The 20,383-nt window shown below is 43.9% G+C and overlaps 1 protein-coding gene across 2 annotated transcripts in view; it reads left to right on the top strand.

Annotated features, from left to right (window-relative positions):
• MAML2 (mastermind like transcriptional coactivator 2) overlaps positions 1 to 20,383 on the top strand; it is a 343,681-nt gene that overhangs the window by 218,232 nt on the left and 105,066 nt on the right. For both annotated transcript variants that reach the window (XM_072726219.1, XM_072726220.1), the window contains exon 2: positions 11,980 to 13,530. In XM_072726219.1, the coding sequence (XP_072582320.1) occupies positions 11,980 to 13,530 (1,551 nt within the window). The remainder of the gene's footprint in view (positions 1 to 11,979; positions 13,531 to 20,383) is intronic.

Raw genomic sequence — 20,383 nt, 5'->3', positions numbered from 1 at the left:
TTATCAGGTAGCAGTCAGTTAGCAGATACCTGAGGCCTAGGTTAGTAATTCTGCTCTTTTTTTTTTTTTTTTAAGATGATGAATGTTGATTTATCATGAAACAAACTCACAGAAAGGAACCGTAACATATTCTTGGTTAAAGATTTCGAGAAAAACCTAAGCATATACTGAGAAACAGTGGTTCTCGTCGTATGGGAGAAGGCCTTCTAGCCAGCCTTCTACTCTGACACAGAGAATTACCCTGGCTACACCATTTTGACTTGCTTAAAGTTTTATTTTCCAGTATAAGTAGGTTTTTTTTCTTTTCCTCTTCAAAGAATATGGCCACACATGAAGAATTGGAACCTGTCAGGTGGAGAATTCAGCTCAGTCATATAATTACTGGGCTGAGCAAGTTAGATCAAAGTGAAGGCATTGGATAGCTATAGGACATTGCTTCAAAGAGTAAACTGCAAACAATATAAAGGCTTTATTTGTCCTCTTTTGCAAATCATTTAACTCATCAAGAATCATTTGCCATAAATGTATGGCAAAGAGTGGGATTTTAATTCCTGCTTGAAAAAGTGTGCATTCAGACCTTCCTGGAGAGCAAAGGAACTTTTGTATCTGCCATTATAAATTCTCATTTCCGGGCATGAAAGGCTTAAATTGCTGGGAGTGTAGGTTTTGGTTTTGGTTTTTTCAATTATAACCAAATATCTCTGTAAAGCTCTTCATGTTTCATAGAGCTAGTTAAGCAATTTCCCCTGAGATGTGTCTTTGATGTGAAAATAAACAGGCTGCAGTGAAAGCTGAGGTCCTCTCCAAAGGAGTATCTGTCTATATGGTTCATAGTCACTCAGGCTAATGTTAGACCAGAGAAAACACACGTCAACACTCTATATTGAACTTAGATACAGTTGCTAGAAGAAAAATATTCCTTCAAAAGTTTCAAAAGAATGATGACATCAATGCCAAGAACATCAAAGCAGCTGTTTGGGGCTTTCAGGTACTTTGCCAAACTCCCTCTAAATGCTGCTTAACATTCCTTTGTAATGGAGTTAAAGACAGCCCTAAATTTCGAGGACCTCTTAAAAGTTCTGCTCATCCCCCCCTGTCTCCAGGTGACTGTGCCCCAACTGGTTAGCACGCTGCAGACCTGGATTGTCTAAACACGATTGGGTGGGGTGGAAGCCTTAGTTTCAGGATGTTTTGATGCTTGGAGGGGGAGAACGAGTGGAGATGTAATCTCTGGACCTCCCCTGGGTGGGGGAAGGGGGGGCGGTAGAGGTACATGGAGACAATGGAAATCCTGTGAGCACGCTGCTGCCCTGGAACAGCAGCCTCACTCACAATTCATAAGGCTCCTCTTTCAGAGAGGAGCTGGGTGAACGACCACAAGTGGAAAGTTGAAAGAGAAACCAAAAGAAACGTGTGCATTGAGCCTCTGCTCGACTTTTCGATTTTAATCAATCAAGAAAACTGTGCCTTTACCTTCTGAAAACTTTAGGTTGAGTGTAATGACTGGCTTCCTTACATGCCGGTTTCAGTTGAAAAGTGTTCATTCAAAGTAACAGAAGCTGTTATAAAGTATCTCAAGACAAGAAAAAGAAAGAAAGAAAGAAAGAAAGAAAGAAAGAAAGAAAGAAAGAAAGAAAAAGAAAGAAAAGAAAAGAGAAAAGGTAGGAGGAGATTTATTGAAAGGTACGGAGTATCTCAATTACAGGAAATATAATTGAGTCTCCCAGTGTACTGGAACCAGGAATTGGAAAGCTTCAGGAACCTCTCTCTCTCTCTCTCTCTCTCTGTCTCTGTCTCACGGTGCGGTTTCTCCTCCTAGCTTCACATCTCTGTGGACTTGCTTTCTCTGTCTCTTGTTGTCCACAGCTGAGAACAAGTCCAGTACAGACAGGCCTATGTATCTCCATGGCAAGTGCATGGAAACTGCCGAGAGGGTCTCGTTTCAATTCCCAGTTACTAGAAAAGCATTTAATTGGTTCAGCTTGAGTCAAATGCCTACTTTGATCCAGTCTACTGAGGCTGGAGGAAATGGGATGTCCTATGATCAGAAACCCTCAACCAGTAGATGTGGGGTCAGATTCTCAGAGGAAGGTGGTGAGGAAGGACAGATGTACTAGATAACATGTTCACTTCAATCTGAATTAAATAGATGATATATATTCTATGCAAAAAAAATTAGAGAACACAGACATATGGAAAAAATGGGGGGAAAACCCTTCATCATCCCACCAGCAGAAGGTACTTCAGCATCTTGAAGTGTTTCCTTCTAGGTGTTTGATGTTGCCATCGTTTAAAAATATTTTTGATCTCATATTTGTTTGGGTTACACTAAGGATGAGTTACAATGGTCAGGAAGGACAGACATGGCTCAAACCTCCCTCTCTAGGGCTTATTTTGTAACATGGAAGACGGACTTAAAAATCAGAAACAAATTCATAAAAAATATCTGGAAATCGTAATAAGGACTGTAAATGAAACCATCAAGAGGTTGGCATGGAAAGCAACAGTGAGAACACAGTTTAGCCGGGCAGCCTGGGGAAATTTCAGCCCGGTCACTTTAAGGGAAGATGTAGAGGAAAAGAAGAAGTTGGCTCTGATAAGAGGGGACCAGTCAGAGGAGGTGCAGAATTCCAGTGAAAGGGAACGGTAAATGCTAAGCCCTGAAACTGAAATCACCTTTTGTATTTTAGAAATTTTAAAAAATAATGATAATAAGTAATATATCTGAAGTTTGGATATGAAAAGGAGATCCCTTTTGTTGTGATGGGAAAAACAGATTAGGATAGGGAGAAGCAAACAGCAGGGTCAGATTCTCAGAATGTGGTTGAAGGATACTTGGGAGCCTGCTGGGCTCAAAGCGTGAAGAAGAATGAAGAATGGAATCTGAGAGAACGAGGCTGGGAAGGATAGGGACCTTTACTGCCTGGTTAAGTCAGAGAAGCCACTGAAGACGAAGGAGACACACTGCCATGGAATCAGGGGTGCCTGTGTTTTATGTTATTTTATAAAAAGGTGAGAGCTCTTTAGTAGTTGTCTTCAAATCTCAAAATAATTAAGACAACCCTGGAATGGTGTGTGGGCACTCTCTCTGCCAGCTGGGTTCCCCTGATACTCAAATTGACCAACACTTTGGAATGAGTCCAAGTCCCACCAGCATAAGAAAAGAGTAGCAATCTCCTAAAACACCTGTGCTTCCCTACCTCTCCAGGATCTCTCAGCTTTACAATTGGACAGAGAGTTGCTGAGAATCAGCCCTAGGACTTATAAAAGGAGTATGGTTCATGGCCATGACAGAGAATCATATATGCCCCATAAACAGACTCATCTAATGTTTCCAGACCACTGAGTGCCCAGTAAGTCAGATCTCCAGCCAGTCTGTGAGTTCTTCCCTGGGCTACTGCTGGCCTGGGCTCGTTGGGGTAGATGAGATGCACAAGTGTTCGGTCTTCCACTGACTTCTTGGAATGATATTGTATGAAAAAACTCACGATCTACGAGTCCCACGTTGGGCTCCCTGCATGGAGCCTGCTTCTCCCTCTGCCCATGTTTCTGCTTCTCTCTCTGTGTCTCTCATGAATAAATAAATAAAATCTTAAAAAAAAAAAAAAAACTCAAGATCTGAATCAATTACAGAAAACATCAGACAGAGAGCACTAAAATCCTGAAAGCAGGAAGAAAGAACAGAAGAGGAGGTAGGAGGGCAAGGCCTCACCAATGAGATGGGCCTTAAGCTAGGCCCCTTAGAATGGAAGCTTCCAGACTGAGCCCTCCAGTTAAAGGGGAGGGAGAAGCCCCTTGATTAACGATGCTTAATACACTGTACATTCTGCTGAGGAGGACATTTAGAGATTTCAAGAGAATTGCCAACATTTTATACATAGCATTTACTTTGGATTCACTTCGAGATGTTTTGGGCAAAAAGTGAGTCATGAGTAAAGTATTCCATGCACAAAGCAGTTGCGTTTTTCAGGCTTTTAGAGAATACTCTGTTCATTTTTCTGCGAAGCACAGAGAGTCGATCTCTAAAAGATGGCCCCTGCAGGCTTCTGCCTCACGACAACTGCAGCAACTCGTCAGGATGACTAAGGATAGAGTCAGCAGGATAACCACACCGGTTATCACTTAGTAGATCTGCAATGACATTAAAATAGTAGACAATGTGGGAAAATAATTCTGCTTTGAACTTTTTAGTTTAATTTAAACATTCCCCTGTTGTTAAACAACAGGTTTTGTTTACACTGTCGTTAGCAGAGTATCAGAATATCATAAAACATCATATTTATTTACATATCAGGAGGCACTTCATTGGAAGGGAAGGGAGAGGCATTCTGCTCCCCTCCATGGCCAGAATCCTATGGAAACCCTGCACAGCAACCATCACACTACATTATTACTTTTTGCTCTATTTCCGGACAGACTGGTCAGTCTCTGTGTTCTTTTATTGAGTTTGGGGTGTTTTTGTTGTTGTTGTTGTTGTTTGATCCTAACATTTATTGAGCATTATGTTCCAAGGCCAATTTTCCAGGCTATTTATGCGCTTTAACCATTTGGTCCTCATGGCAACCCTATGACATCAACAGTCTCCCAGAGTATATATTTGGTGCCAAATAAATACCTGTTGAATGGATGAGTAAGCAAATTCCATTTCACGGATGAGGAAAAGCCTCCTTTGTTCTCTTCATTTTGCCTTCTTCGGGCACATGCCGGGCACGTAACAGGATGTCAGTGAGAAGTATCACGTAGGCCTGGCTTCAAGTTCTCTCTCTCTCTTTTTTTAATATCTTATTTCAATTCAATTTGTCAACATACAGTATAACACCCAGTGGTCAAGTTCTACCTCTCCTACTAAAAGAGAGCTCACAGTAATGGAGCACTGCTCTAAGCTGGGAGCCCAGATGGTGCTTTCTGTACGGGGTTGCATCCCGCTGTGTAGGTAGGTGAGTGCCTGGTGCAGGCTTATACAGAAAACTGGAGGAGAACAGCATGTACACTGCAAGTTGAATTCCATGCTCTTTCAAAATCCCACCTCCTCCCATTTGCCTCCATAAAATAGGATGTCTGCCTCTCTTCCCTCTTCTTTCCATGAATGCTTTGTAGGCTGATGATAAACTTGTAACATTGTCCATGCAGAACTGGTGAGATTGTCCAAACTGAGAAAATGCTGTAATGAAATACCCTTTCCCTGCACTAGTAATGAGGAGTGTTTCTGAGGCAAATTCCAGCTCAGAAGTAAATAGAAGTTAGTCTTCCACAAGCCAGCCATGAAAGAGGTGAAAGGGACAGGGAGGCATTAAAGAAATTTTGAATATGGGACATTTGGCATTTAGTGTCTTTAGAAGGACAGTGTGTTAACTTGCTTTCTCTACAAAGGTCCTGAATTGGCCATGTTCTTGCTTCCATAGAACACTTTATCTTGGATTTCCTAGAGAACAGCTATTTTCTTCACTCAAATAGTCAATTTTTCTGAGTTCAAACCTGATGGAACAAGTTATGGACCAGATTTCCCAAATAGATCTAACAGGGCTTCCCTGACACCTTTTACAAAAAGAAAGAAAAGAAGAGAAGAGAAGAGAAGAGAAGAGAAGAGAAGAGAAGAGAAGAGAAGAGAAGAGAAAAGAGAAGAGAAAGAAGAGAAGAGAAAAGAAAGAAGAAAGTTCCTGCTTTTTCTTGAAAGAGTGGAAGTTGCTGAAGAGCGTGCAGGATATATGCCCTGACTTTTTTTCAGCTCCCGTACATTCACTAATCTAGGGCATGGACTCGAGAGGGGGCTAAGCATTGCACCCCAAACTTGGAATCCCTTCAGGGGGCCCCACACGAACTAGAGTCTGTCACAAAGCCTCATGTGCCCCTTCCCTTTTGGCTTATGTGGATGTCAGTATGGTTCTGGTTCTCGGGGCTTCACATTCCTCTGACTTCCAGGTTCAGAAGAACAGGATCACTCAAGCCAAAATCTAGTAGAGCCATTAAATTGCTCAGGAATTGGAAATGAAAATGTCCCCACAGCCACAGCCTTCTTACCAGTGTTTTACCGCTCAGTGGTTAGAAGGATCCAGCTTTCCGAGTTCTCACATCAACCCACAAACTACTGTTTGAACACCTAGAGTTTGCCCAGCACTGTGGTAGGTAGTGAGAGGAACCCAGTCAAGCATAAGGCACGGTGCCCACCATCAAAGAGCTTCAGTGCTAGTTGGGCAAACCTAAATACTATAGGGACAGCAAACAATACCTCACAAGACCAGGTAGTTCAGAACTCTACAAGGGCCAAACAAGGAGTGGCAAGCATTCAGATGCCTTTTTTTTTTTTTTTTTGAGATTTTATTTATTTATTCATGAGAGACACACAGAGAGAGGCAGAGACCTGGGCAGAGGGAGAAGCAGGCTCCCTGTGGGGAGCCCGATGTGGGACTCCATCCCAGGACTCCGGGATCACACCCTGATCCCAAGGCAGACACTCAACCGCTGAAGCACCCAGGCGTCCCCATTCAGGTGCCTTTAGCAAAAGACTCAAAATCCCATCTAGTTTGGGGCAAAAGTCAGGGAGGAATCAACTTACCTCCTGGTACTGTGCTGAACTGGAATTTACTGTTCCAGGATACCAGACTTCTTTTATGTCATGAATCAATTTAAGAATCAAATTATCTGGGGGGTTGGTCTATCCCCACCCTATCACTAATCAGCTGTGAGTAAAATGGCCTGAGGAAAGTTTACAGATGATAAGACCAAGATAGTCGTCCCCAGGAGTATCTCAGCAGTGGTAAATCTGGTTCTTGTGCATATGCCCTGTGGAGAAAGACAGAAATCTACTTGGGGGAGAAAATGTGACCTAGGGACTGAATTGTTACCTTTGTGTGGCATATTCCCTGTTTCTAGGGCAGCCCAGGAGACAAAGAATGTATTTATTTTGTGGAAAGGGATAGGGAGCAGGGCAAGAAACAGAAACCAGAGGATTGCACAATAATGGCATTTTTAAATCCCTCCAGGAAGTTTATGTTTCAGTCCTTTAGAAGAGCAAAGTACAGCTGTTCAAAAGGCGAGTTTACTGAGGGACCCCAGCCCTGACTCAGCTGTGTGCTGGGTTTTTCTAGGCCATACATATTGTCCCAGCACCACCGTCCCCAGCCCTCGGGGCAGGCAGATCACTCTGTCTGGACCCAGCCCTGCCTAAGCCTAAGCCTTCCCCTAGCAGAGACCTCAGGCCTCAAATAGCATCGAGGTATTCACATAGGAGAATCAGAACAAGGACAAAAATGAAAAGAAACCATCTGCTGGATCTCAGCAAGGTAGAGTGATTTCTGCATAGTGTGCAAACCAGACCAGACTTGCTATGTTGAAATCATTCCCAGAAGCAGCCCTTTCCTTGGATAGTTAGGGGAAGGGCGATATGATGTGCATCATCTCACAAATTACACATAAAAGTTTGGGTACAGATTTATGGTACAAAACGAAAACTGCTTCTCAGCCCAGCGAGGTGATGGGAAAAGTGTAAATATTCCATGCGGTGCCCATTCGAAGCCTTTACGTCCTGCCACTGGCTTAATCATTGGCACAGTTTCCTAAGGCCAGGGATGATTTGATAGCATACGGTTCAGAACTCTGTCTGGAGGCTTACTAAATCTTTCTGACTGACCAAGTGACCCTTTGTCTCTTCGCTTTCTTCTGTTGGAGCCTCGAGGGTGACATCCTGAGCTTTCAGCATCAGCCCCTCACCAGTGATGTCACCAGTCTCTCCCTGCCACCCATCCCTGTGCGTTCCGAGTGCCCTTGCCCTTACCCGGTGTACCCTGCAATACGTCTTCATTCTGTTATCCTTTGGTCTCGCTTCTCTGGGTCCACTGTGTCCAGACATGGTGGTATAAGCATGAGGCCAGCTAAAGGCTGAAGGGAAAGCAAGCAGTGAGGTCTGTGATGAAGAACAAGGATGTGAGGACCAGATAGACCTGGGGCCTCAGGATATACACTTCTGCCTTCCCCCAGCCCGGCTACCTGAGCCAGTTAGGCTGTCCGAGTGTGGAGATCCCCTCTCTCCAAATCTCAGTACGAACCCAGGTCATCATTCCTCTGACTGAGTCTCACTTCCTGGGACTACTTTTGGCTTGGTCAAACGGCCTTGAGTTTTCTGACAAACTATTTTTCACTGAAGTATTAGTGACTAACTGCATTCTTCCTCTACTCCTTATAGAATATTTGCATTTTGTCACAGAACCTTTAGAGACTCTATATCATAATTCACAGCCGTATATCTGATGGAGAAACTTTAGTCCCACCAAGGATATACTTCAACGTCAAGGTTGAACTTTGCGAATGGTTGATTGTATTGTGCCAGTAATCTGATATCTACTGCAGCTATACATCTGGTGGTTCTTGGTGATATAACTTTGATTAGAAAGTTCTGTGAGGCAGGACAGACTGTCTCAGAATCTCTTGGTAAAGTGTCATACCTGATGGAGTCCTAATGCAATCCCTTTCATCCGTGGGGTTGTCTTCCACAACATCACTTAGGGAGGACTTCTGCCTCCCCATCTTAAGTCATCCATCCAGCCCCATACATATACCTAAGAAACAATTCTTATTCCCTCCGTACCTGTTATTTCCTAGGATTGGGCAGGAAAGTGTTCTACGAGGTAGCACTGTTTATAAAGGATGCATTTACTGTACAACACAGGCTCTGCAGTGCCAATGCCTGCTTTGGTTCCTGGGTTTATTCCTTTTTTTTTTTTTTTTTTTTTTAAGAGAGAATGAGGACAGGAGTGGCAGGGCAGGGGGAGAGGGAGAGAGAGAGAATCTCAAGCAGACTCCCTACCAAGCACGGAGCCTGACATGGGGCACGGGGGTTGATGCAGGGTTTGATCCCAGAACCCTGAAATCACGACCTAAGCCAAAAGCAAGAGTTGGACACTTACCCGACTGCACCACCTAGGTGCCCCTGGCCTATTGCCTATTTGTTTGTATGACCTTGAAGTCTCAGTCTCCAAACCTTTATTTTCGCTTGTGTAAATTGGGGAGGGGGAGGTGGTTGGGTAGAAATAATATCAACCTCACAGAGGTATTGTGAGAATTCTTCGTCAGTGTGAGAATTAAGTGAGACTATCCATGCAAAGAACTTACCACGATGCCTGGTATGCAAACCTTCAATGAATGATCGTGTTGTTATTATCACTGCTATTATTATTTCTGCCACCACTAGTTACAGCCTCTCTAGTCCTGATGGCTTAGAGATGACACTGGTGCTGCTTCCCAAACTATGCATGGCACTGCCCAGGGAGTGGCCTGAGCCATGGGAGAAGCTGGCAGAACAAGTTCCTTCAAAGCAGTGGGAAGTAGATCAAAGGCAATAACCCAAACCTGGAAAAAGAATGTATTCCTTTGTTTGTTCTTTACCAGTTGTGAAAAAACTTTCAAAATGTAACATGCTGAAAGGAAGACATATGGCCGCTCATGAGGTAACGTGGTTGAGCCCCTCAGGTCTGCTCTTCCTGAGCCCAGACGGGGCTGCTGTGGGTTTCATGAATGTGGTGAAGGCTGACGGTGGTCTGTGATGATGTTGCCTCCATCCGTGAGTAATGAGCTTAGCAGTCAGCAAACACGCAGAGACAACAGAGATGGTGACACAAGGAGCTCCACACCCAGGGCAAAGTGTACCTGTGCCTTGCTGCAAATTGCTCATCACTTAGTGTGAAATTTCATGGCACTTGGTTAGGTCTCTTGGCTGAAAATAACAGAAGCCCAACTCATATTAGCTCAAGCAAAGAGGGGCATTTCTTCTAAGATTTCACTGTGTATTGGGGAGAACCAGGCAAGAGACAGACTGATCTGGGATTGAAACCCAGCTCTCAAATTTTGCCAAAACTTATGTCTCCCCTCTCTGTGTTAGTCTTCTCTCTTTCTGCAGACTCACTTCCTCTGAGGCTTTGGTTGACACACTGGAACAACAGCTCACAACATTTGTAAATGACTATGCAGCCATCCCAAGAAAGCCTGGTCTCACTTTCTCCAATTCCAGAATTCCCATGGCAGGAACTAATTGGACCAGTTTAGGCCATATTCCTTTCCCTGATTACCAGTCAGCAATGGGAAAAGGTAAAAACTTGTTAGAATAGCTTGGGACATCCACCCTCACTATATGTCACTTGTGAGTGAGCCAAACCACAGATAAGGATTATTGAAATAGAGGTTGACGAACTACATGACAAGAAACATACTGTTCACATTTGGCCCTATAACTGCATCCTGTCCACTCGCAGACTCCTCTCATTTCACCAATGATTCAGGACGTCTGTCTGCTCACTGCCCTTAGCCCCTTTGTGCTGGGCAGACCCTAGCCCTAAACAAGCTGCTTACAGCATAATATAGTGGAAATGCTGCAGGCTGTAGAATTACACAGACCTTGAGTTAAAACCCAGGTCTGCCCCTTACTGGCTGTGTGACACTAGGCAAGTTACTTAGCTTCTCTGAGCCTTGGTCTCCATCGCTATAAAATAACACATATCTAATGGAGTCGTTGTAAAGACTAAGAAAAATAAAGTAACTATATTTAAATTACTGGGCATATGATAGATGCTCAGTTAGGTTGATTTCATTTTCTAATTAGGCTACCTAGAAGTCTTCAAAAGGGTAGAGGAGTGGTGGTAAGTGGAAATGGAGGAAGGGAAAAGTGATAGCATTTTGTATTGGGGAACTATTCTGCCGCAGGTATTTTCCAACTGTCCAGGGCAGACGGTAAATAATTTAAATGGGTCAGCTACATTGGGAAAGCCACGCTTGGATGGATACAATCTCTTACTTTAGAGGCAAACCAACAAGGATCTCAAGATAATCGTGAATGTTTTGCTTCTCATTAATTTATTGGTCCTTCATTTCTCTCCCTGTACTATCGAAAGTCCACATAACACAATCTAATCACTGAGTTAGTGAACAAAGTACTATAACATTTTGTTGTTGCTGTTGCTGTTTGGAGAGGCTCTCCTCTTTGAGAATGTAGTAAGTCATTTTTAAAATATATATAAACTAGAATTTACTGAGTTCTTGTGATAGCAAGCACTGTGCTAAACTCTACGTGCATTGCCTTGTTTCTCCTATGAATTAAGTGCTATCGTCCCCATTATCCAGATAAGGAAATTGAGGTTCAGATAAGTAGAGCATGAGGTTACTTAGCACCCGGTAATAGAACAGGAATTCGAGCTCAACTGTGCCAGCTGCAGAGCCTGAGTTCTTCACCAAGGCGCGGTACTGGTCCTCTGCACCTTGGTTTTAGTTATAAGTTTTTGACACGGGCAACGTAAGAAACGAACTTCCAGGAAAATCTGTGCTTAGAGTGTCTCATTTGATAAAGGGCGATCTCATGGCACGTGTGCCCACATGATGTTGCCTCCTGGGCTTGGGTGCAAAGCCACAGAATTATAGGAATAACAATAGCAGGAAAACAGATACACTATCTCCTTGGATACAACAACTGTTCTGATGACTGACTTAGAGGATAAGAGTGATTAAGGGTTTCATAGATGAATCCGTGAAAAAAAAAACGAAACCAGAGATGGGGTCCCCTTTTAGACTGTTCCGCGTTTGTCATCTTGGTCAAGGTTGTGCTCACTGCAAGTGTCTGTCCCTGCTTGGGGCTGTGTGTGCAGGCGTGGGCAAGATCTCCTCCTGCACCAGAAAGGTGCATTTGGTGATGAATCACAGTATTATCAATAACTCCCGATGTCATGAGAAGTATATTCCGTCTGCCGACCTGTGGCTGATCACAGGAACCAATGTGATCTCAAATCACTAATTAACCTGCTCCTCCTGAAACAGTTTATTCTGTTTGGCCTGCACTTCTGTGAGTTTCGTTGTATTCATTATATTCTAGGCTTGTGCTTCATTTGTACCTTTTCTTTTGGAATTCCTTCCTGTGTGTAAATGGAAAGAAAACATTGAAATATTATGTCACATTTGGTTAATATCTCATATTTTTCTTTTTCATTCTCCCTCTGTTTCCAGCTCCAGGGTTCCTTGAAAAGAAAACAGGTGGTGAACCTGTCTCCTGCCAACAGCAAGAGGCCCAATGGCTTTGTCGACAACTCATTCCTTGATATCAAAAGAATCCGCGCTGGGGAGAACCTGTCTGCAGGGCAAGGGGGTCTCCAGATAAATAACGGACAGAATCAGATGGTGTCGGGGACCGTGCCCCTGGGCCAGGCCCCCCTGCGGAAGACTAACGCCCTGCCACCCCACACGCACTCTCCCGGGAATGGTATCTTTAACATGAGCTTAAAGGAAGTGAAGAAGGAGCCGGGAGAGACGCTATCTTGCAGTAAGCACATGGATGGCCAGATGCCCCAGGAGGGTATTTTTTCCAGTAGATACGGGGATGACCCTGTAGAACAGCTGATGGATCCGGAGCTACAGGAACTGTTCAATGAGCTGACCAACATATCCGTGCCTCCCATGAGTGACCTGGAGCTGGAGAACATGATCAATGCCACCATAAAGCAGGACGACCCCTTTAACATTGACTTGGGTCAGCAGAGCCAGAGGAGCACACCCAGGCCCTCGCTGCCCATGGAGAAGACCGTGATCAAGACCGAATATTCCCCGGGCCTCGCCCAGGGCCCGTCGGGCTCTCCTCAGTTGAGGCCCCCGTCGGCCGGCCCTGCCTTCTCCATGGCCCCTTCGGCCCTCTCGGCTTCCTCCCCAGCCCCTTCTGTCCCGCAGAGCCAGGGTCAGCCCCCCACGGCCTCGGCCTCGGGAGCAAGCCGGGCCCTGCCCAGCTGGCAGGAAGTGTCCCATGCGCAGCAGCTCAAACAGATCGCGGCCAACCGGCAGCAGCATGCCCGGATGCAGCAGCACCAGCAGCAGCACCAGCAGCACCAGCAGCAGCACCAGCAGCAGCACCAGCCCCCTGCCTGGTCGGCCTTGCCCTCTTCCACCGGGCCATCCCCGGCTCCCTTCGGGCAGGACAAAATCCCCAGCCCGTCTTTTGCGCAGCAGCCGTTCAGCCCGCAGGGCTCCCCTATGGCCGGGGTGGCGGGCGGCGGCGGCCAGTCCAAGGCGATGGCCAGCTACATGTACAAGGCCGGCCCGTCCGCCCAGGGCGGGCACCTGGACGTGCTCATGCAGCCGAAGCCTCAGGATGTCAGCCGAAGTTTCATTACCAGCCCGCACGCCGCCCTGGAGCCCCGCCACGGCAGCACTAAGCCTTTGTTCCATTTTAACTCCGATCAAGCAGGCCAGCAGATGCCTTCTGCTTTGCCTTCCCAGAGCAAGCCTTCTCTCCTCCACTACACCCAACAGCAGCCGCCGCCAGCGCAGCCGCAGCCGCAGCCGCCGCCGCCGCCACAGCCGCAGCCGCAGCCGCAGCCACAGCCGCCGCCGCCGAGCTCCATTTCAGCCCAGCAGCAGCCGCAGCCACCGACCCAGCCCGCCCAGCCCCTGTCAAGCCAGCCTCTGCTGAGGTCCCCCTTGCCACTCCAGCAAAAGATCCTGCTTCAGAAAATGCAGAACCAGCCCCTCACAGGCCTGGGGTATCAAGTCTCCCAACAGCACAGACAGGTAAGACCATGAGTTTGCTCTTCCAAACACAGAGGACCAGAGACCTTGTAGCCTTGTCCTTCTGCTCTGGTTGCTGCTGCCATTTGTGTTGGGACAGAAGCAAGGCCACCAGATAGTAGTGGTCCTGTCAGATTCCCATTCACGGAAGGCCTCGTAAAGTCTGGCTCACTTGGGGGCATCTGGAGGCAAGAGCTAGTATTTCCTTGTAGAGCATTCCTCTCATTGGGATCTGCAGTGGTCAAAGCCTCTTGCTTATTAAAAACATTGCATTAAAATTCATGCCTTTAGTGACACGTCCAGTTGTCAATAAGATACACCCAGTGTTTATTCCTCCAGTCAATAAGTCGGTCGTTAAGTCGACCTGTGCATCCTGGTACCTACCGTGTACAAGATGTTGTGATTATGCTGACAAATGAAACAAGTCCAGACATGATATTAAGAGTATTTAATGACCAGTCTACACCCACACCAACCAACTGAAATGTCCGAATGCCCAATGCCTCATAATAGATCCTGCTCGGACCACACTGGTGCATTAAATAAGACACAGTCACTGTCTGGAGAGAGAGAAAGACTTTCAAACTCTCGTATTAATACTAAGTAGAAAGGCTGATGACATGAGAGCACAGAGGCTGGGTGTCTTACCCTGCAAGGGGAAGTCAGGGAAGTCTTCTGGAGAAAGTAACGCCCGCATTAAGTGTTAAAGGATGAAATTGTCATCACTACAAACAGAATATCTGTGGTTACCTTATATCCTGTGATTAACATAAAGCAGAAGTTTTATTCTGCCCCAGACATGAATAGTATGAAGAGATAGCTCTTTGCCTCCAGAACACATGCTAGTGAGGAAGCTCTGATCCCCAGGGAACTTGAGAGCAGAAACTCTTCCTGGAGGGAGAAAGGTCTGAATGTTGCTTCGTGCGTGTAATTTGACAGGTCTGCGTTAGTGGCCAAGCACAAAGACAGCACGTTACACGTCAAAACAATATGTCAGGATATTAAGAAGGCACTCAGTCTAATTCCCATCACATTCCTAAAGAGGTTTACGTGGCTGCCGCACAGAGAAGAATGCCACAAGCACCACAGACTATGGCCAAGCTAACCTTTGCCCTAGATGTATGCCAGGAGAAAACTAGGCTCCACCAGGATTTGAGAGCTCTGCACCAAGTAAAGCTTTGAGCTCTTACCTGCTTAAGAAGTATGAGGGTTTAAAAAAAAAAAGGAGGGGGTTTAATTGTAGTTGATGAAGAATGGACTTGAGTAGAGCCATATGTATATCTTACAGAGTACCTTTTCAACAGGTAACTTAGGAATCATTTATAAACAAACGGCATGGTCGAACTTATTCTTGATGGCATCGGTGGGCATTTGTGTTTGGATAAATCTAGGTTCAAATTCTTACTGTGACCTTCACTAGCTGTGTGACCTCAGGCAAGTCACTGGACCTCACTAAGCCTGTATTTTCTCACCTGTAAATAGGGGTGATAATAATACATCCTAGGACTTTTTTAGAATAAAATCAAGGGGCGCTTGGGTGGCTCAGTTGGTTAAGCGGCCAGCTATTGATTTCAGCTCAGGTCATGATCTCAGGGTCCTGGGATGGAGCCCCATCTCAGGCTCTGTGCTCTGCAGGGAATTGGCTTGAGATTCTCTCCCTCTCTCCCTTTGCTCCTCCCCCTGATGGGCACACTTGCTCTCTTGCTCTAAAATAAATAAATAAATCTAATAAAAAATGAGATAATTTTGCACCCAGAGTTTAGAATAAAGTTGGCAATTACTGTGATTATCATGGAAAGAACCATATGTGATACCAGAATATTTTTAACAAATATTACTCTTATGTAGGAGATAGATACACTGGAATAAGTCTCGAATTCTAACATAAATATTTTTGAAGGAATAAAGGAAGACTATCCTTCATTCTTTTATTGGATGGTGAGTGGGTAGTGATTTACCATCCCTACGCCAAGACTTCTGATCATAAAAATGGAAATAACAAATATGACATATAAATGAGAGGTAGTGTTTATTATTTACCCTGTAACTGGCTTGACTTCAGTCTCTCTTCCTTATGGTATCTCATTTCACCCATACAAAGGAAATACCATTGTTCTCATCTTACAAGTGAAGCAGTTGAGGCACAGATAGGTTAAGTAATTTTTCCAAAGTCACACAGATAAGAAATAGCAGAACAGGGCAGCCCGGTGGCTCAGCGGTTTAGCACCTGCCTTCGGTCCAGGATGCGATTCTGGAGACCTGGGATCGAGTCCCGTGTCAGGCTCCCTGCATGGAGCCTGCTTCTCCCTCTGCCTGTGTCTCTGCCTCTCTCTCTCTCTCTCTCTCTCTCTTTCTCTCTGTCTCTCATGAATAAATAAATAAAAATCTTTAAAAAATAGCAGAACAGATGGTCTATTTTAAAGTTTGTACTTTTAGCCACTGGCTGTACAGCTCACAGGTAGGATTTATTGGGAAATGAATGACCACTTATAGACCATTGTGAAATTCTCAAAAAGAATATTTCTTGTAAGATTGAGCCATATTTACATAATCTACAGGGTAGATGAAGTCCTTTGGAGACAAATAAAATCTTAAATCTCTAACCTTCAGAGTTGTTAAAGAAAAGAATCGAAAAACATCTGCGTGATGGTTGACGTTCCTAAGGGTAAACATCATGGAGCTAACCAAAATAAATGATTTACAACAGGAAATCTATCTCTTCAGTCACCCCATCAACAATTCTTTGGGAGCCTTCTTGCCGCGTCCAACATCCTCGGTCCTGTTTCCAGCTCCATTGCTCATGTCAACAACTGGGGCTTGGCAAATACACTCATGATCTCTTTGTCCCCACTGAATCTTCCAGAACCCAAGCACACCAGTGGGTGCTGATGGCCAAATCAATAAACATCTTTCAGTGTCTTAGCCCATATTTAACTTATTCCAGTGTATGTGACACATGATGCCAAGATAATTTTCATCTTTTCAAGAAAGCCCTTAAAAAATTATAAAAGTGGCAGCAGCATTTTAAGCCAAAGGCCCCTTCTGTACAGACTGGGCATAGCTACTCATTTATAGCTTTATCCTAACTTTGTATATTGAATCAGATTGTTCCTTCCTGCTCAACAGCTCTGAGGGGGAGGATTCTGAAATCTTGTGTCTGAGTTGTAAGCAAGTGTATCCGAGCTGTATGGTCAAATAAGTGTTGCCCTCTTAAAAGCATTCACCTTCAGGGGGCCGGACTCATGCTAATAAGAGAGCTATTATTCAATACGGTTACAGAGTTTTTCTCTGGGGATTCTCTTCAGAGCTTTTTAGTACATTGAGTGGATTATTACCAATGAGGTAATATTCATCCTGTCTGGGGGATCTTTGAAAACAGGCAAGATGGATAATGCTGTTTTAGGTCAAAAACAAGGAATAATTGATAGGATAGGACTGGATTTCAAATTTGGTTTGTGAACTTTCCCTGAAGGCAATAAAGAAAAGAAAATCAATGAGTTGCTTCCCAAGATGATAATTTTGAGAAGCAACTTTCATTTGGATATGCATATTTTCAAGGTTTTTCTAATTCCTATTCTCTCATCTAGTATATTGCCAAGTATTCTCAGCTCAGAGAAGGTAGTTTTAACCCAGCTATTTATAGTAGACAGTACAAATGTGCGTTCTCATTTCCAATTAGCAAAATCTCTGTTACTCATGACTAGAACCATAGGAGGGGAGAGATCGGCAGTAAGCAATTCTTAAGTTTGTCAACTAGAGTGTCCTAAATGAAAACACTGCTCGTGATTTTTTTTTCTTTTTCTCACTTTGTGTCAAACATAGGAAGACTTACTGTGGCTAATAGGAGTCCTTCTACCTTGGAAATGGTGGAAGTCTTGGCTTTCTGCTATAAGATGGTATAAGATTGAATTTGTCAATAAGTTGCTTACAGTTTACACAGCAGAGTGTGCAAAGATGGCTTTCTCTTCACCCTTTGGAGCTCTGCACCCAAACGGATCTGCATGCTCAGGCCAAGAATATACTGGGGGAGGTCTGTGCCCCTCTCTCTTTATTGGATATCCATCTCTGTTCTCCTAGATGTGAATGGTGCCTGAGAGATGGATGCAGCATAATCAAATTGTTGGAGATCTCTTTATTGTTCCATGCCTGGGGTGGTTTCAAGTAATCTGTTCTCTGGATACTGAGAGGACAAATGGTATTTGGTATTTCACAAAATGTCTTCAGTGACTCTGTCTTGCTAGTGTTTGGGGCTTGGAAAATGGAAATACCTCCTGGCTATAATTTCCTTCCCTTTCTGATTTGAAGGTTATGGGAAAGGGCAGAAGAAGGATATAATGCATGCAGTTCTGATTTATCTTCAAGTCACTCTACTTGTTTAAGGTGTGAAAGAGTTATTGGTTCACTAGGGCTTGTGAGAGTTCAACCCAGAAGCTCTAACTTCTTGAACCAAGAAGTGATCTTTGTCAGAGCTGTATAATCAGACACTTAAAAGTGTGAACTTTTTTTTTCTAACATTAGATCCATGAAACTCAAGTGGGTTCTATATTTGGTTTAGAATTATCCCATCTCTAAAAATGCTGAGAGGGAACGCAGCCAGTGAATGGATGGTTTGTTATGACCGAAACATAAATTTGTACATTTCCTCTTAGTTTAAAGCCAAGCTCCTCAATCATATATTAAGAACCTCACCCCACTCTCTCTGCCTAGGCAAGTTTATCCTTCACTACTCTACATATCAACCCTTGGCGTAAATCAGGCAAGGCTAACGCTCTCCTCCCCATCTCCTTTAAGGTAATTTTAGATATATCTGATCTGAAAGATGAACACCCAGTTGAGGGTGAAGGAGTCACTGGACCTATAGCCCAGTGAAAGTGCCAGAGAAGAGATAGAACCTTGAATCGTCTGGGAATGCCTTTTCTAGTGGGAAAATAATTATAAATTAAATGTTCTGCAACAATATAACATCCAAACCACCCCTTTGCCAGAGGCCACAGGTTGGCTCAAGGGTCAGCCAGTTAGGGTAGTGCCAGGGTTTGGGTTCAAATGTCAGAACCAGGTCAAAAGAAGTCAGGAGCATGAAGAGCCAAAGACAAGGCCAAGCCACTTCCTATACAAGTTGGGACACCAAACCAGTCAGTATACTCAGAATCCAAGAGTGAAGTTAGGATAGAGACTCAAGAGATCCTAGGTGATCATTGCAAATGACCCTCGACAATTTGGTGATTTCCATTATGATTCGCTTTGGCTGGGCTCTGCTGGCAAGAGGGACAAGGTCTGACACAGACCTACGGACGACGGTCTGTGGCAGGCCAGGAACATCATGTTTGCATTTTCGTTTTACCTTTGATATTTCATCATTTATCTTTTCGGTTTAAAAGAAAATACAAATTTGTTTTTAATATTTCACCAGACTAGTGCTAGGACTAAGATCCCGAGTGAATTTCCAGACACATGTGTTAATATGACTTGTACTGAAGAATCTTGATTGGCAAAATCGGCAGGAGGGATTTTGCATGTGTCTTGTTAGTTTCTGTTAGTTGGTTTGTTGGCTTTAACGTTAGTACCAGCTCTGTGCCACATATAAACAGCCCAAATAGTACATGTTAATATTATCAACCCCCCTTTTCTTTTTTAAAGTGAGGGCACTGAGTCTCAGAGAGATTAAATAACTTACTCACAGCTACAGTTAGTACCTGGTCTGATTTTAAGCCCAGTGTTAATAACTACTGTGCTAAGTTAAATAACTAGGTAGAAGCAGTTTGGGCTGTGCTAACTGGGCCTTTGCTTTGAATATCTGCAATTTCATTATTGTCTACATGCCCAGTTTATTTCTACCTCGGGGAAAATTTAAGCAAATTCTGATTGAGGGAGGGATCTTGAAACAAATTCACCAAAGCTGCCTATCTGAATCTACAGATCTCTATGTCTCCTGGTCTGCCCAACCAAGAGCCATGAACTAAAGATCTCAGGCTAAATTGGGTACTGGCCCATCCTGAACTCTACCAATAGTTTTTATTCATCCATTCAAAAAAATATTTATTAAGTGCTTACTATATGCCAAGCACAGTTTTGGACACTGATACCACTACTCAGAGTGAAGAAGATATGGTAAGGAAAACATTAAATTTAAAAATGTTTTAAAAAATCAAATACTCAGAGAGTATTTTCAAATTGAGCTGTTTTCATCATATTGCAGGCTCAGCTTATTCTTGCTTCTGTTGCTAGGCTGATTTGCTGCCGGACTTCTTGATACTTCTGATCCCAGATAAAGATGGAAGATACTCAGGGGAGTGGTGTGTGACTTAGCTTTTAGAGGAAGAAAATCAAAGGTTTGGTTAGCTTTTTTAAATGATGAAGAAAATTCATTCACTTTTTTTGTTCTTCAACATGATCCATCAAGATTTAAGAACTGTCCAGGGTCACGGTTAGAGTTTCATAGTAAGATAAAACCGTAATTTGTGCATGCATTCATAGGATGAAAGTTTATAGAGCACCTACATTGTGCCAGGAATTGGAGATTGAAAGATTACATGATTCAAAGGACCCTCTCTGCACCCGTCTAAAAAAGATCAGGAAACCATGGTCCCACCCCTCAATGAGCTTTTGATCTGAAGGAGACATCTGTCCCTGATACTTACTGGATTCTTATTAGGTGCGTATACTACAATCTACTCTGTATATAACTGAGCCCAAATCAAACAGACCTTTCCCATAAGTCTATAGGTTCAACTCTGAATGTGTTATTTTAGTCTATTACAGAATAGAGCTCTATTTGCTGGATATTCCACTTTCATATCTGTTTTGCCCTTCTAATGTGTTAATAGCTGAGAACCCAGGAGAGTGAATTGGTGAAAAG

This window comes from Vulpes vulpes, chromosome 11, assembly GCF_048418805.1.
Source record: "Vulpes vulpes isolate BD-2025 chromosome 11, VulVul3, whole genome shotgun sequence".
NCBI lineage: Eukaryota > Metazoa > Chordata > Mammalia > Carnivora > Canidae > Vulpes > Vulpes vulpes.
Note: the sequence above shows the minus strand (reverse complement) of the source record. Positions and strands in the feature narration are given on the sequence as shown.